A 16480-nucleotide genomic window follows, 5' to 3' on the forward strand; every position below is an offset into this window, starting at 1 on the left:
CTATTATTATTATATAAAAAAAGTTTAAAATAGAGATTAAAAAGCGCTTTAAACTAAAGATTATAGAGGTAGACCGATATTATAGCTTTATAAATAAATAATAAAAAGGCGATAGTATTATTAAATACTATTTAACACTTTTAGAGCTATTAAATAACCTCTAAAAGGTAGCTATAAAATATAACTTTATCTTATAATTAGTTTCTAAGCTAAATTTAATACTTTAAGCTAAATAGTATAAATAGAGAAATCGCTTTATAATAGTAACTAAAATAGTTAATCTTTTTTTAGAGTTTAAAAGGAGTAGTTAAGAAATTACTAATACCTATTTCTACCGCTTTCTAAAAAAGGACTTTAATACTATAAAGCTAATAGCGATACTAGGTAAAGATATCTATTAAAGATATAGTAAATACAACTATTTTAAAAAAGATTATAAAATAAAAAAAGATAAGAAAATAGAGGAAGGAAAAGGGGAAGATTAGTAAATATTAGTAAGTTTACTAACCCGCTTTTTAAATCTCTCTATTTAGAAAAGGATAAAGAAATTAAAGAAAAGGAATCTTTATTTACTAGTCTATAATTTAATATACTAAAAAAGGATCTTATATTTTGTCAGCGAGATAGAAGGCTATATAGGAATGGAAATGATATAGGGGAAACTGTATTGGACTCTGGAGAGGAAAAGAAGAGAGAGAGGAAGCTATCTGCACTAACTACTGGAAGTCCTAGGACCCAGAGTGTCACGTGACAATCATATGCTGATCACGTGACTGCTCTAACACCCCCCTTTAGGACTGACTACTGTAATATAACCTTTTTATTTTTTAACTTTCTATATAAAAACCTCTCGTTATTTTTACTATTTTCTATCGTTTTCCTACGCTTTATAAAACCTCCCTTCTACCTAGAAATTTTATATATAGATTAATTAAGACCGAGTATCTAGATAAATCGCTTATATTAATCCTTCTCGAGCGGCTTTATAAATCTATCGGTAATATTATTCTTTATATCGACCTTTTATAGATCGATTTTACCATAGAAAGTTATATCTTTAATAATAAACTACCTTATATTAAACTAATAAGTGCTATTTTTTATATAATTTCATTTCTATTAGTAACTAGGTATTAATATTATCGGTTAAGATTATAATTATTTCTCCGGTATTCTATAGATTAAGAGTAGTAGCTATTTTTGAAAACTACTATATATCTTATATAGATCTATCTAATATATACTATTCTATAGCGGTAGATAATGGTATTATAATAGGTTGTTTTCTAGTATACTAGTATATTACGGCTCCTTTAAAGAACTAAAGTATATCTTTTATAAATTTAGTATTATACTAATCGCTATATAAAATATCTATATATATATAAAGAATATTATATTAGAGACTTTGCTAAAAGTAATATAGAGCTCGGTTATCTCTTTTAAATATTTATAAACTATATATATAGCTTCATTATTATTAATTATAGGCGAAGTAATATAGTATTAAAGCTTTATAATAGTAAATCTAAGATCTAGACTATAAGCAATTTAGCAGATAATATATTATAGTCTAATATAGACTATAATTTATTAGGGGAATCCTATCTTATATAATCTTATATAATAGGATTATATAAGATATATTAGTAGGGTTATACTTATCCTAAATAGGAAGTAAGGTTAGAATAGAGATTAGAATTAAATTAAGAAGTTAGTTATATTTTATTAAAGATAGAAATTAGGTATATTTTTATACCTCTATTAGAAAGTAAATCTAAGATAATCTATAATATCTTTATAATATCTTGATTATCTTACTATTATACTAGAAGGTTCTTTATATTATTAATCTTACTATATAGTATATATCTAAAGTAACCTAGAATAGTACTAATAAGATAAATATAGTTTTTCTTCTCTCTATAGTATATCTTAAATTAAAATAGTCTTTTATATATAGATTTTCTTTTAAATATTTATATACTAATCCTAATGTAAGATATACTAATAAATATCTTTATATTCTATTAAAAGTTATAAAATACTCTTTACGAAGATTATTTATATATCTAATATAATATATAGTAGTAAAGATTATATTAGGCCTAGTTTTTAAAGCTAAATAAAATAAAGACCCTATTTATTTCTAATAATGATTAATATTACTAAAGCTTATATTAATATCGTTTTTTCTTTAACTCTAACTCTAATTCTTCTAGTATTTTAATAGGCTTATAACTAGGCTTATTTAATATAGAGAATTTATTTAATAGTTCCTTTATATAACCCTTTTAGTCTATATATAATATTTTTATCTAGTAATTAATTTTAATATTATTATTTAAAAATATTAATATTATACTAATCTCTTCTATTTTTATATTATAGCTTATTTTAGTTACTATATTTTTTATATAGCCTAAATCTTTATATATAACTAATATATTATTAATATAATATATAAATATATACTAATCTTTAGAGTTTATATCAATATCTTTATTATAGAGAAATACTTTAAAATTAAATTTAACTAGTATTTTAGATAGATATTTATATTAGAGTCTAAGGCTCTATTTTAGACTATATAATACTTTTTTTAAATAGTATTACTTTTTAAAGTTATATTTATATATTTTTATAAATAGGATAATATATATATTAGTATCTATATTAGTATATATAAAAGTATTTTTAATATTATATTATAATATATACTAGCCTTTATTAATAGCTATTATTAATAATAGATACTAGGACTTAGTTCTATATATTATAGAAAAGGTCTTTAAGAAATTAATCCCTAATTTTTAGTAAAATCTTTAAATTATCTATCTAATTTTATATCTAATAGTTTTATTATTATTAATAATATAATCTTTATCTAAATTAGGATTATTTATAGATTTCTTTTTAAAATTCTATTTACTTTTAATAGGATTTATATTAGATAGTATATTTATTATCTTATAAATTCTTTATTTTTCTAATTTTTCTATTTTAATATAATAAGCCTTTAATTCTATTTATATCTAGAATTTATAGAACTCTATTCTACTATCGATTCGTTAGATAGCTAGGTATTAACCTTTAAGAAGCTTCTAATATTCATAGAACTTAATTATATAATCGGCAATTTCGTCTTTTATTCGAAAATATAGCCCCTCGGTAGATTAAGTATAATTATCGATAATTGGTACCTAATATTTCTTACTATTAGGGCTAGGGGGGATTTATTATCTGGGTATTAGTATAAAACTTCATATCTGGTTTCTCGATATGTTATTACTTATCTCTTGACCAAGTCCACCTTATCATATCCCATCAACTGCGTGTTGTTATGCTTCGCCAAGACATCTCAGTAGCATAATGGCGCCAGCACTACCCCAGGAACTATTGGTTCAAATCGCAACGCCACTGCAAGATGATAGGACATCTCTAGTTCCATGCGTTTCTGTTTGTCGCTCATGGCAGGCGGTTCGTGAGCCCTTCATCTACTCCAGCATAGCTATCTATAGCGACGAACACACAGACAAGGGGCAACGGGGGATTTCTCTCACGCATTTCCAAAACTCACATTCAGCGATCGTGAAACATAAATCAATCGGAAATCCAAGAAGTAAAACATCTAAGGTCCGATAACATCCTTATGGATCTTAGGAACTCTATACTCTACATAGTCATTCTATATAGAGACCTCACTGTCTCAGGAACCCTCGAAGGATCGCACTATATATATTTCACCAAATAACTTCGGCTTTCGAGTAGATAGTCTAGGAAGGCCAGTGACCACTGGTTTCAGACTTTTATTTACGGGAAAAGGCCCTTCACACAAACACCATATCCAGCCAAATAGGTTTCGACCTCGAGATGTTATTATTGGAGCTAGTCGGGACTACAGTGTTGATATGTGGAATCTAGGCGCATTGATAGGTATTCTAACAATCTGACTTAGATGTGCGAACTACGTTACGGGAACGGCCGTTTTTGTTATTCAATATTATCCTCAGCTTCACCTTAGGGCAAGGAGAAGCACTTAGTGTCTTTTATCTCCCTGCTCGGCCCTGCACCAGAAGGTATGCTTAGGAGTGGAAGTCACAGCTCGCCATATTCTAACCCCGGGAGGATCCTTCGCTTACAAATATGTCAGTGTGAGACAGTTGGCTTCCAAGGTTTGTTGATAGGTCAAATCAAGTTCCCCATCTCATTTCAAAAGAGGGTGGTTGACAGGATTTTAGGGCCGTCGAAGGGGACGAGAAGCCCGATATAAGTTTTAACTGGGATGGTGGCCATAGGATCGAGGGGCTGCAGAGGAATTACTCTTTGATCGCTGGCTTCAAACATAGTTGCGCACCAGAAGAAGTAAAAGATATTGTATTAGGGCGGAAGAATCAGTGCAACTGATTCATAAACTAAAGCCGGCTCGAATGCTTACGGAAGCAACTGTCTTTTATGGGCTACCAATAGTGTCGGAAAAAGAGATGCCCTGCCCTCACTCAGGCTCTTGGTTGAAATTCTCAGTCTTTTCGATAGAAGTGTTTGGATTTATTGCAAGAATATATATGGAAGAGTATACCCAGATTAACAGCCGAAGCATCCGAAATTAACGTTTTCATGCTAAGACACACTTAAAACGCTCGCGCAGCACGTGTGACATTTATTACGATCGGTTGCCTATTTGAGATAACAGTGGGCGGCAGTCCGATCGAAATAGGAAACTCCGAGGAAACTCCGCCCAAAACGCAGATCCGCACAGATTTGCACATTCTCAGCTAAATATAAGAATTATGAAGTGCGAGACTATTTGATCTGGCTTCTCTGTTGCCGTACCATTTAGCTGCATGCCCGGTACGGAGTACATAATCTCATGTATCCTTCTCAGGTCCATCTTTGGGTCCCTCTGTTGTCTACTTCTATATTCGATCATGAGACCATATTCGTCTCGTTTGAACCATGGTTGAAGTTTGAGACTAGTGTTATTCTGAAACTACATCGGCTTAATATGGAAGACCCGCACGGGACGATTAAGAACAACGGCCTTGCCTGCTCCTATCTCCCAAGTTCACACAGAATACATGTGAACTCCTCAATATAATATAAAGAGGAAACATGAAACTAGATGATCCTTAAGATGATCATTTCCAATTCCTGTACCGGAAGAGGAGGCTGCAATTCAACTCAGGGCCTTGTTGTTCCAGATGTCGATCTATAGATAATGTCTACTGGTGTCAAATCACCATTATAAAAGGAAGCTGGTCTGCAATTCTTTTGAAGCATCACAAATCCAACATCTGAACCAACAAGCAAATAAATCCATCCTTTTCTTATTCCAAGATGCAGCTCCTCTCTCTTTTCACCTCTTTGGCTCTCGTGTCTGCCGTGGTCTCGTCTCCGGCAGCAGACTTGAACGTGAACGTTGCCCGCGCAGGCGATCACGGCAGCTACATTGTTCCTGGTCTCGGAGTTCGCAAGCAGGAGATCTTGAAGGCCGGTGGTAACACTCGTGACATGGCCATTGCCATGCTGGAGACGTGAGTTTACTTCTTTGATTTCCGCGCCTGATTACACAACTCACAACTATTAGCGACAACATGGACACCAATTACAAATACGGTATGTCCAAATGTTAGCAGGCAGACCCTGGCAGCGGTGCTGACATTCTTTAGGTGACGGAAAGACCGGCGACGGCACCAACTTCGGCGTGTTCAAGCAGAACTGGTTCATCCTGAGAAATTCTGCCTCTGACTTCCTGGGTCAGACCGTTGACCAAGTCGACAACGGTGTTATCCTCAAGTAAGTGCCGGAGTAGCTTGCATGCCAAGATATATTATACTAACGCTCGAGCGCTAGCACCGATCTGGCCAAGGACATCAAGGCTCGTCACGAGGGCGAGGCTAAGTACGGTTATGAGAAGTGGTTTAGTGGCCACCGCAATGGAGAGTCTGGTCTCAACAACCCTGGCACTGATGACATCAAGAGTAAGTTCTATCTGACATGGTCTCCTATTTCACGGATTGCCTGGCTGACTTTGTCGACAGCCTACATGAGCGGCGTTGCATGGATTCAACAGCAGATTGAGAGTGATAAGAAGTACCAGAGCGACGATACTCGATTCTACGTTCAGGTCGTGGCTATCTAATCTAGACACAGCCACGGAGACCTTGTGACGGATAACTTGCTACACGTCGTGGAGTAGGGCTTTGTGCTCTGTACTATTTGATGTGTTTCGCAGCCGTGCCACATCCCTGACTCTTTTCGTCCACCTGCTTGGGCGATATTGTATTACCACTCCTGTTATTTGAACCATAGTTGTGAAATACTCACACAAATACACTCCTTTGAATCACAGGAAGCGCTTAGCTTTATTCGTAATTGGCAATCAGAAGTGCATTCGCGAGAGAAGTGGATAAAACAAGCATTGTGTCACTAATAACCCAGGTCTGCTGCTTTCCCAAGGGCCCTACAGCTAGTAAAAAGCCCTCAGCATCGGGCGCAGTTGAACTTGTAGGTTGCTTTTATATATGGTGAACCATACGTTCCACAACCGTCTCTGAACATGATGGTGTCGCAGCCTTGGGCATGAGCGTCTTGTAAAGTAGAGAAAACACCTTGGTCGGTATTGACACCTGAAAACAAGAGGATCCAGATCCCTTCCTTCTTCAGATAATCACCGAAAGCAGACTTCCCCACCCAAAGCCCAGAGTTGCAGTCCTTGCGAATCCAAACGTCCGGGAGGGCCGATTTAATACCTTCCTCGTACGCGCAGGCTAGGGCTCCATGCAGGGCGGTATTCCAGGTCCCCCTCATCATCACCCGACCAGCGTTGACCCGGCTGCCGTTCTCAAAGATGATACCTGAATCGTATTTTGGGTTGTGCTCTAAAAGTATTCCACGAAGCGAAGCCGTCTCTGCTCATCGGTCATCTTCTCAAACTATTCTGCGTCTTTATCCTTGACCGAGATGAACCATTCCAGCAAGACTTGAGGAAACCAATTTTTCACACCAGCATCCACCTTTAAACACTCCAACGCTTCCCTAAATGTGGCTGGCATTCTTCGTTCCAAACCGTATTTGTCTCTCGCAGCTCTCTCCATCAAATGTGGGAAGAATTTGCGATCCTTCCAAATCAATTCTGCTTTATATTCAAGGCCATCTAGACCAGCAAGCAAAGTAGCCGCGGTGAACAAGTAGGGATTTGCCGTGCTATCCATCATGCGAAACTCCCAATGCTGGTCACTGATCTTACGCACCGGCGAGTCGCGATTGTCAGTGCCAAATCCGATCCATGCTCCCGCAGCATTGCCGGTAGAGTGAACGTAGCTGTCGTGGTTTGCCATTCCAAAGGCGCAAAGCGCGCCCATATGGTTGAGCACACCGGCTAAGAAATGGTCTGCTAAGGTTTGCTCAAGCTTGCTGATTGAAAGATGGAGGTGCAGACCGTTTGAGGGTCCAGACAATGTCGGTTTCGGGGTCATAGTTGCCTTGAGATTCCGACGTACGCATATTGTGCGGATAGACTCTTGTGCCAAAACAAGAGAATCGACGCCTTGCAGTGCAGGTTCAGGGGCAAGAGCAATCTCCAGCTGATCCTGGACCCCCCCATGAAAGTGGTGGATATTGATGCAAGACTCCTCGAGAGCTTCGGCTATCTCCTCGACCAAGTTCAATGTTTCCCCGCGCAGCCCAGCGGTTCTCGAGTAGCCGTTCAACCGATCTATCGGCTGAAGGACGTTGTTTGACCCGTCCAGGAGCACGAATTCAATCTCGAAACCTACCAGGACCTTTGCATCCCACTCTACCTCAAGCCGTTTCAGAGTTCGGAACAGCAGCATGCGCGGGCACTTGTCGAACCTCTTGGGGGCATCCATCCTTCTGGTCAACAAAGCTCATGACGGTCGCATGCCCGGCCTGAAAGCCGCATGGCCGCAGGGACGACCAGTCGGGGCGCAGAAACCATGTCGGTCTCGCTGCCACTAGCGATCTCGAGGCAGCGAGAAATTGGGATGAAGCGGGCGCGCAGGACGCCAGAGTAGTCGGTCCATTGGACGCAAATGTACTTGATAGAATGGTCCATCCGGAGAAGCGCTTCGAGCTCCTGCCTGTGCGATGGCATGGTGGGAGGACTGGCAGGTAAGACGTGTCGAGATATGCGGAAAGGCAATGGGAAGCAATATGCGTCGAAATGCTCACTCCCCAAGCATAGCGCGATGTGGACGAGTGTTTGTGATCTGGTAGAGGCCAGAGAGAGGAGAGAAAAGAAGGTTGAATTCTCTGTCTGAGAAACTGGCTAATGTACTCGCTCAAATATGTCAAGCCTGACAAACCAGGCCTGTCTGTCATAACTAGTTAACAGTTTGATCGATCGATTAGTATGACTAACTTTTCTCTTTGTGTATTCATCCAGATGAGGAGCTTTATCGCATGCCAATCAGATTACTAGCTGAGAAGGAGAGAGGAAGAGGGAGAGAGGTATGACAGAAATCAATGGTATACGAGCGTACAGGGTAAAATCACAATGTATGAATTCTCTAACTATCTTAAATGAATAGCTGTCCGATCGACAATTTAGGTGGACAGATTTGTAAGCAAAAACAATACAATTCGGACCGAGGATTTTCCATCGGTAAAAGACAGGATGATCTCTCATTTGTTGACAAGCTATGCTACGTGGTGCTGTCACTCATTGGTGGCCTCACAGACCTGGCAGCCAACAACAATTACACGATGTATTTATAAGGCTCGATGTAAAGGACCTCTATACCCTTTCTCAAAGAGTAATGACAAACTATTAACTTTTTCTGGATAGTTCCATGTGGGAACTCTCTACAACGATACTTCCATAACAGGACCCTTGTAGATGTGCCGGGCGCGCACGACATAGTACATAACGGCAAGGAAGCTGCTGCCTCCAATGGCCAGAACGCTCCAGTTCATCGTTTCAACAGTTGGGTCCATTGTACTTGGCCAGAAGCTGAAAAAGACGACGATGGTGAGGTAGATAATTGCATACCCGTTGATTATGGCGCCAATGATGCCGGGGCAATGGAAGGGTCCCCAAACAAGCTTTGCACCAGGCACGTTGACGATGTCATCCTCGTTGTCATTATATCGGGAGATGTCGCCACGGAGGCGGCGGTAAAAGAGCAAAACAGAAACCATGAGGTAGGAGAGGTAGATACCCGCCACTGCCATGGACACGATGTCCTCCATCGCGGTATTGGAACCAATGTTAATTAGGGAAAGCAATGTAGCGACGGTCACTGTAAGGAGGATGGCGAAAATAGGCAACTGTCTTGTGGAAGAAATCTTCAAAGCAAATGTTAGACCATGCACGGTTCCTAGTTCCTGGAGAAGTACTTACCTGACTCCACAATCGCCATCCTGGTACTCCCCTTATCTCGAGAGAATGACCAAAGCTGCCGAGATGCCGCAGCCAGTAGACCCATTAGGGAGCAGACATATATAATGATCACGATAGAAATCATGGTCAATGATCCTGGCACTGAGTCTGTTGCTTCCATGAAGATACCCATGAAGTTGTAGCCAGTGATTTTCCCCAGCTTCCCACCCAGGTCGGAGCCGGTGCAGAACATCATAACAATTATCATACCGAATCCGAGGCAGCCGTTGATTCCGACACTAATCATAAGGGCGTTGGGGATAACGGTCGAGGCATTCGCGACCTCCTCGGACATCTAGTTGAGGGTTTGTTAGCTAGAAGCATATAGAGGAAAGCGTAACTACAAGGAAACTTACATGCACAGCGGCGTCACCTCCAGCGAAGGCAAATGCGCAGCTGGTCATACCAACGAACCAAGATAGTCCTTGTGTGGCAAAGCCTCCTCCATTCTGGAAAGACAGGAAAACCTGCTCCTTTGTGTTATGATCTGCCATATAGACGAGCGGGATTATAATGCCGAAGAATCCAAGAATATGCACAACCAAAATGATCACCTCAATGCGGGGCAGCAAGTTGCCGCCGACCAGATTCACGGCCAATGCGAGACTGAGCGAACCCCAGACAATCAATGTTCCTTCCCAAGGCAGGGCGTTGTAAAGATTGTTTCCTAGGATCGCGGCACCCTGGATCATCTTTCCCGTTAGAAAGGCACAGGCGGCGAAGGCACTCTGCCAGCCGAGAACAGCAAACCATCCTATAGGTTCATTGTCAGTGAAATTGAAGTATTTGAGTCTGTGAATAATCGGGAAATCCACCTGTAATGAAACTCAGGAACTTCTGGAGTCTGCCCGGGGCAAGCATGGCAGCCCAATGGTATTGGCCTCCTGCGGTAGGCGCCCTATTTGACAGTTAGCTCTGGCTCTAGTCTCAGGTAAATTGGGAAGGAGCATCACACATGGAGGCTAATTCCGACAAGACCATAAAGTTGGCAAAACAGCCAACCCACCCAAATATGTAGGCATATATCGCACCGCCAGAGCCGCCACTGATATCTGTTAGAGAATGTTGCAAGATAGCTGGTTGTTGATGTGGGAACACACTTTGTGAGAGGGCCAGTGAAGGTACTAGGCAACTAATTAGCGATGAATTCCGTGAAAATTTGGAATTGGACCGACTCACCCCAGCAGGCCTTCCCAAGTACCTAGAATAGTACAGCTGAAGCCGAGGATCGATAGAATGCCGAAGTTTCGCTGATAAGATGGAAGTGTCAACAGTGTCTCCCGATGGGTTTTCTATCCTTGAAGAATGCATTGCATACCTTAAGGACTGGCTTCTTTCCCATCCGCTGGAGATGCGCATTATCACGGTCCACCGGGCCCCCGCCCCTGCTTGTGACGGAAGTAGTGCTCTTGAATTCATAGGCCACCATGGCTTTTTTTTTTCTGCGGGAATGAAACGGAGGCAAGCCGGAAATGAACCTCAAAGTAAATATGAAGGACGTCGGGTGAAAAGTACGAAAAAAAGGGGAAAAAAGTCCAACGGCCAAATATCGGAATGCGGGTGCAAGGGTATCGAATATTCCTCGATGCATGTTACATCGAGCAGAATTGCAAGTACATATGTGGATGGCGCTAATGCATTCATATGTACAGAGTATGATTTTAATTTAATCTTAGGCGTTCTGTCCTCCACCTGACGCCCCAAGGAGGTTTAGGGCCGAGCATGTGCTATGCGGCAATGTCGATCACACGCGGGAGGGCTCCCGCAGGAAGCGCGCCATACCCAATTGAACTACGCCACAGCTATTCTATGTGGGGCTTATATCGGTGGAGGCTACTCATAGGGCAACAAGCAATTGAGGGTTAAACTAATGCGAGGGGGCCCGGGGACGGGGGGCTAGAACTCCGGGTGAATCCTTCGAGTAAAGGGGTGAACGTGATAAGACTTCTCAGTATTGCCATGTGCTTTACTGCAAGTAGGGAAAGAAGGCACCGATCAAATTGCAAAGCAGGCAAACGTATAGAACACATATCGAGATCGAGATGGTATGGGAGGGAGCAAGCGTCACACAACATTGGGAACCCAGGAGTAGCCATAACACCCCTTCAGAGACATTCGTGTACATCGTATATTTATATTGGTAGGTGCTAAGAGGGGATTTGCATCCTGGTCGCTCTTTTCTGGGCATTGGAAGTAGAACGGGCGCACTACCAGATTATACAGCGATATAATAAAAAGCATCAGGCATGTGCTGTCAGCATGGTTATGCTCTCTAATACTTTCCTTGCTTTCCTTTTTCTTTCTTTCTAGGTAACCCGATCTCCTTCACTTATTGTTGGCTCCATGGGGACACGATTCAAAGGTGACACCAAAGACCCAGCGGTCAATGTCACCAATTGGGTTCTTCTAGTCACGATAATATTTAGTGTCTCTGCTCGATTGGGAACTAAGATTCGACTGTTCAAGAGACTCACCGCAGACGATCTCCTGATCATTGCATCTCTGGTTTTTGGCATCGGTCAGAGCATTGTTGTTTCGCTGGCAGTTGGGTCTGGTTATGGAAAGCATTTTAAAGATGTATCCAGCGCCGATATGGAACAGGTGATGAAAGTACGTATCTTCCGCCTTGCTGTCTTGGTCCACTTGTTCTATTTCTTTTTTGAAATCAAGGTTAATATGCTCCTCCCCAGAATCTTTTTGCGGGGTCTGTTTTGTACCTCCTAAGCCTCACGTTCTCGAAACTATCCCTAGTCGTGTTTATCCGGAGTCTTACACCATCCGCCAAAGACAAGTGGCTCGCCCGTGGAGCCGAGACCATCGTATATGTCTGGGCACTTATTGCAGTCTTTGGGACTGCATTCCAATGCCCTCTGCCTCGTACCTGGGACTTCCAGAGCGGTCACTGCTTTAACCTGGTAGGTTGTGTCTTTTGTCTCCATCACTTTCTACGCCCCCCAGTTCGGACAATACTAATACGATTCAACGGGGCGTATACAGTTGACCTGGCGCTACTTCATCGCTGTCTCCAACATCGTTACTGACCTCTTGATTGTCGCTCAGGCGATGGTCCTGGTTTCTAGCGTCCAAACGACACTGGGGCGGCGCCTAGTTTTTGCGGGTATCTTCCTACCTCGGCTCTTGTGAGTGATCCGGCCTACGGAGTGATTCTCTCCCGTGTTCCAGAGCTTGAAACTCATCTTCTTTCCCTTGATAGTGTGACAATCGCAATAATCGGCGAGATCGCCATCCTCAAGAAAGGCACGAAAAGCAACGATCCAACATTTCAGATGTGCGAAATCACCATTTTCGAAGTGATCACCCAGTGCCTCAGTATTGTGACGGCCTGTTGGGGACAACTCAACCCCTTCCTGTCTTGGATGCGATCGAACGGACTCAAGCTCTATGGCGTGGAAGACCCGACTTCTTGGAGTTACAGGATGCGCTCGCAATCACAAGGGCGGTCCAAGTCGTGCGATCGCAAGAACAAATTCGAAAACCACGAAACCTTCCCTTTGCCGATGCGACAAGATCGAATTCTGGTCACGCAGGATTGGGAGGTCGACAGTCAGTCGAGCCAGGCGCACATAATGGAGTCGCAAACACACCACTAGGCTATCATGAGTAGCAAGTCGCTGATCAACTTAGCTAGCGGCTATAAATCTATACTGGACGCGATGTGGACATACTATGTGCTCGAATTGCCTTGGAAATAAGATTAAAGAAGCTTTCCCCATCCCGCGGAACGGTTTCTCCCGATATCCTCCGTAAATAGAGTGCTTTTTCCAAAGGTTTCACTTTTCAACCCAGCCCTGGGGACCTGGTTGCATTGGCACTCGTGACTGAGCGCATCGTATGATGAGACATGGGGCTGTCGGGGGCCAAAGCAAAATTCTCATCCTTGCAAGTGGCTAGGCCTCTCGTATATGCGGCATTTCTTAATGTATCCTTGTCGTTGAAGGGCTTGTACATTCAGGCACCCATTGCAACTCCCTTATTGGCTCCCACCTCTTCCCTCTTTTGTTCTATGTGCCCCTCCCCATCCCGTCCCTTGAAACGTCCCCATGTCACCAGCGACCATTAAACGGGTCTTGTTCTCATTCCGGGGCCATATTTCACCGGGAAATAGTCCCCACCCATTTTCCACCAAATTGTATTAAACAACCTGCCCTGGTGCGAACGCCTTAGTCAATAAATACCCTTTCGCTAGACACTTGAACTCTTGTTCAGGCCAATTCCAACATGGGATCAGCAACCAATTCTTTCGTGCTAGAACTAGCGACACCAGAAGACGTCCCAGCCATCACCGAGGTATGGTTCGCTTCCTTCACACAGCCGGTGATCGGGAAACTGTTCCCAAACACCCCGGGCATGCACCAATGGCACCGGGATTGGCACCTGGGCGACATTCAGAAGCCCCACCACCGATACCTGCGAGTGGTTGACACCGAGTCGAAAGACGAACAAGGCCGACCGCGGCTAGTTGCCTTCGGAAAATGGGACCTAGCCATGCCAGATGAGCGAGGTCGTCGCTTCCCGCAGTGGCATGCTGACTCCCCTTACCAGGAATGTGAGGACTTCATTGCAGAATTGGAGCAGGCAAGAAAACGCGTCATGGGTGATGAGAAACATTACTGTATGAATGAGACCCCCGTAGAATTAGCAAGAAGAGATTGTTACTGACATTTTAAACCAAAAAAAAAGACCTGGATACACTTGGTACTCATCCTGATTACCAACGGCGCGGAGCTGGCTCTATACTTGTGCAGTGGGGCTGCGACCTGGCGGATAAGGATGGCGTTGCGGCCTATGTGGATGCTAGCAAGGAGGGCGCATCGCTATACCTGAAACATGGCTTCGTGGATTTCAATCCGCCCGGCTCAGATGTGGCTGCGATGGCTCGCCGTAAGGCGGCTCCGAGCTGTTGAGATGTCCCATAGCCACCTGACCCCCGTATTAGAAGACTTATAGTCTTACTTTCTTTTCTCCTCTTCACAGTTTTCGCACTGTCCACAACACAACATATATTGTGTACCTTTATGATCTCATCCACAAAGTAGATCTTGACATGAGGATCGCACTTGACTTGTATATTTCCATGCTGAGAGCTTGCTATTAGAGATAGATTTCATCTTACTAGCTGTGATTGTAGCTCATAACTACATTACGGGAGGAATAGGGCTCCGGAAAACGAGGGTTGTTCCAAGCTTTTTAAATTAGGTATAGGTACCTAGGTAGTTACGGCCCATGGACCTAGGAGTCCACGGGTGACCTTAGTGTTCCCTTCCCCGGACCATATACCTAGGTAGCCAATAGGACACCGTCGCTCGCTAGTGTCGATGCGGCTTAAATACCTATAGAGAAGGGCTAAGCATTTTAGTAACCTTAGAATATATGTAATGCGGCAATGCCCCGCTTTCGTACGTGGTGGCCATAGTCTAGAAGTACATTAGCATACTTCATGATTATCTGTGGTCAATATATTCTAGTGGGAAAACAGTAATAAGGGCGAGACAGGTAGATTGAAGGGCTATGGACATGATGTGTTCCTATTGAGATATTGCTATCAAGGTGCTGTCATTTGAGTACTTCAATCTCACTTTGTTTTTTCTCCCTATCCCTCCTTTCCTCTCCACTGCGCACCCAAATCGGTCAATTCATTTAAGCCCAGATATTTTTACTCACTCCCAATACACTGACGGATCCAACCAATATGAATCCTGAAAGGTAACAAAGAGTATCAATCTGATTGACTATCATGAGAGCCAGACTGATAAGAATGTATTTACCACAGCATCCCCGACATCCCCTCCAGCCTGCCGATTTTAAAGCCAGCCGATCCGATCCCTGAAGCTAAACCTTGGTCGAAGCACCTCGAGCGTTTGCCTTGGTCCGTTGCGAAGGAAGGCGACCTTGTCAAATCTGTGTTCGTGGAGTTCATTATGGGCCAGGACAAGAAACGCGATCCGGTCGTCCGACCCACAATGGGCCTTCAGCCTGAGCGCTGAAACGAGGACTTGGGATCCAATATCCAAAATTTTGAGGCCCTTTTCATCCAGATGGTAGGGTGTGAGGCATCCGTACGCTGTGACCAGTGTTTGGCGGGGCGAGGGACCTTTGCTTTGTGTGTGGTGGTTGATGAGCCAGGACTCCCCAAATGCTGTGGCAACTGTATGTACGGTGGAAAGGGCGCCAAGTGTACGATCCTCCGCGGCCAGACTCAGCCAGTCAGTGTGCCCAACGCTGGAGTCTATGGTAGTGTTTCCACCGCTGGGATGCAAACTTCCGCTGGGATGCAAACTTCCGCTGGGATGCGAACTTCAGCCGCGTCCGCTGCGTGCCTTCGAGCTGAAATGACGGCAAGTCTGGATAGCGTAATAATCCAGCTGCAGCAGCTATCCACCCTCCAAGAACACCAGACCACCGCCGTTGCGGACCACCAGTGCGCCGCCGAAAGCGCCTCGTCCGCCTTCCAAGCTGTCCAGTCCCGCGTCGACCAAAGCTTGCCTGTTCGCTACAATGACGTGGTCCGCGTCCGAAACTCCATCCAGGCGACGACCCGTACCGCATCGCGCGTCAAGTCCACAAGCGAAGCGGTCGCGTTCCAACAAGTCGATATTAAGGAAGATGTGGAGGACCCCCATGTCCGTTTCGCTTAAGGGAAGAAAATGCAGCATTGGCTCCCTTCTATTTTCAAATAACCAATTTGCACAACAAAAATGGAATATATTCACTATCCTATTTCATCTATATTCAATTGGTAGCGTAGATCATGATTCCCTTGCCTACAATAATATTAGAAAAAGAGCTTATAGCCCCGGCCATAACTTAGATATTATATCACTAGTATCAAAAGCAAAAGAAAGATAGCATTGCCTCAATTTCGCTATAGCAATAAAAACACAGACAGCGAAAAAAAGCGGCGGAGTAAAAATAGGGGATAAAGAATACGGTCAGTGCCGCGGAACATCAACGGCGGACCTCAGTGCCGATCAAAGCAAGGCTTTTGGAGCAGAAGATAATATCACGCTCTTTCGGGGCTGTCGCAGGGCGACCCATCATCATCTCAAAGTCGAGTGT

General features: G+C 43.1%; 8 protein-coding genes across 8 annotated transcripts; 5 read left to right on the forward strand and 3 right to left on the reverse strand.

The window, feature by feature from the left end:
• Nucleotides 1-5337: 5337 nt before the first annotated feature.
• N7519_000542 (uncharacterized protein) lies at nucleotides 5338-6142 on the forward strand (the record flags this gene model as incomplete). The annotated part of the gene is made up of 5 exons (XM_057287320.1): nucleotides 5338-5534; nucleotides 5588-5616; nucleotides 5670-5796; nucleotides 5854-5981; nucleotides 6042-6142. The coding sequence occupies 5 exons, from the start codon at nucleotides 5338-5340 to the stop codon at nucleotides 6140-6142; spliced, it is 582 nt and encodes a 193-aa protein (XP_057153403.1).
• Nucleotides 6143-6935: 793 nt separating this feature from the next.
• N7519_000543 (uncharacterized protein) lies at nucleotides 6936-7871 on the reverse strand (the record flags this gene model as incomplete). The annotated part of the gene is made up of 1 exon (XM_057287321.1): nucleotides 6936-7871. The coding sequence occupies one exon, from the start codon at nucleotides 7869-7871 to the stop codon at nucleotides 6936-6938; it is 936 nt and encodes a 311-aa protein (XP_057153404.1).
• An 8-nt stretch (nucleotides 7872-7879) lies between these two features.
• N7519_000544 (glutamine synthetase) lies at nucleotides 7880-8116 on the reverse strand (the record flags this gene model as incomplete). Its single annotated transcript, XM_057287322.1, has 1 exon — nucleotides 7880-8116. One exon carries the CDS (start codon nucleotides 8114-8116, stop codon nucleotides 7880-7882), a length of 237 nt encoding a protein of 78 aa, XP_057153405.1.
• Nucleotides 8117-8826: 710 nt separating this feature from the next.
• N7519_000545 (uncharacterized protein) lies at nucleotides 8827-10832 on the reverse strand (the record flags this gene model as incomplete). Its single annotated transcript, XM_057287323.1, has 8 exons — nucleotides 8827-9263; nucleotides 9365-9698; nucleotides 9760-10157; nucleotides 10219-10301; nucleotides 10359-10448; nucleotides 10504-10527; nucleotides 10583-10653; nucleotides 10722-10832. The coding sequence occupies 8 exons, from the start codon at nucleotides 10830-10832 to the stop codon at nucleotides 8827-8829; spliced, it is 1548 nt and encodes a 515-aa protein (XP_057153406.1).
• A 914-nt stretch (nucleotides 10833-11746) lies between these two features.
• On the forward strand, nucleotides 11747-13014 carry N7519_000546 (uncharacterized protein; the record flags this gene model as incomplete). Its single annotated transcript, XM_057287324.1, has 4 exons — nucleotides 11747-12013; nucleotides 12094-12318; nucleotides 12401-12543; nucleotides 12618-13014. 4 exons carry the CDS (start codon nucleotides 11747-11749, stop codon nucleotides 13012-13014), a joined length of 1032 nt encoding a protein of 343 aa, XP_057153407.1.
• A 628-nt stretch (nucleotides 13015-13642) lies between these two features.
• On the forward strand, nucleotides 13643-14328 carry N7519_000547 (uncharacterized protein; the record flags this gene model as incomplete). The annotated part of the gene is made up of 2 exons (XM_057287325.1): nucleotides 13643-14036; nucleotides 14105-14328. The coding sequence occupies 2 exons, from the start codon at nucleotides 13643-13645 to the stop codon at nucleotides 14326-14328; spliced, it is 618 nt and encodes a 205-aa protein (XP_057153408.1).
• A 785-nt stretch (nucleotides 14329-15113) lies between these two features.
• Nucleotides 15114-15408, forward strand: N7519_000548 (uncharacterized protein; the record flags this gene model as incomplete). The annotated part of the gene is made up of 2 exons (XM_057287326.1): nucleotides 15114-15127; nucleotides 15195-15408. 2 exons carry the CDS (start codon nucleotides 15114-15116, stop codon nucleotides 15406-15408), a joined length of 228 nt encoding a protein of 75 aa, XP_057153409.1.
• A 51-nt stretch (nucleotides 15409-15459) lies between these two features.
• Nucleotides 15460-16059, forward strand: N7519_000549 (DUF3716 domain-containing protein; the record flags this gene model as incomplete). The annotated part of the gene is made up of 1 exon (XM_057287327.1): nucleotides 15460-16059. One exon carries the CDS (start codon nucleotides 15460-15462, stop codon nucleotides 16057-16059), a length of 600 nt encoding a protein of 199 aa, XP_057153410.1.
• Between the last annotated feature and the right edge of the window lie 421 nt (nucleotides 16060-16480).

Source organism: Penicillium mononematosum (genome assembly GCF_028829835.1).
Source record: "Penicillium mononematosum strain IBT 11891 chromosome Unknown utg000001l:1.0-4488741.0:1.0-4491989.0, whole genome shotgun sequence".
Taxonomy (NCBI): Eukaryota; Fungi; Ascomycota; class Eurotiomycetes; order Eurotiales; family Aspergillaceae; genus Penicillium; species Penicillium mononematosum.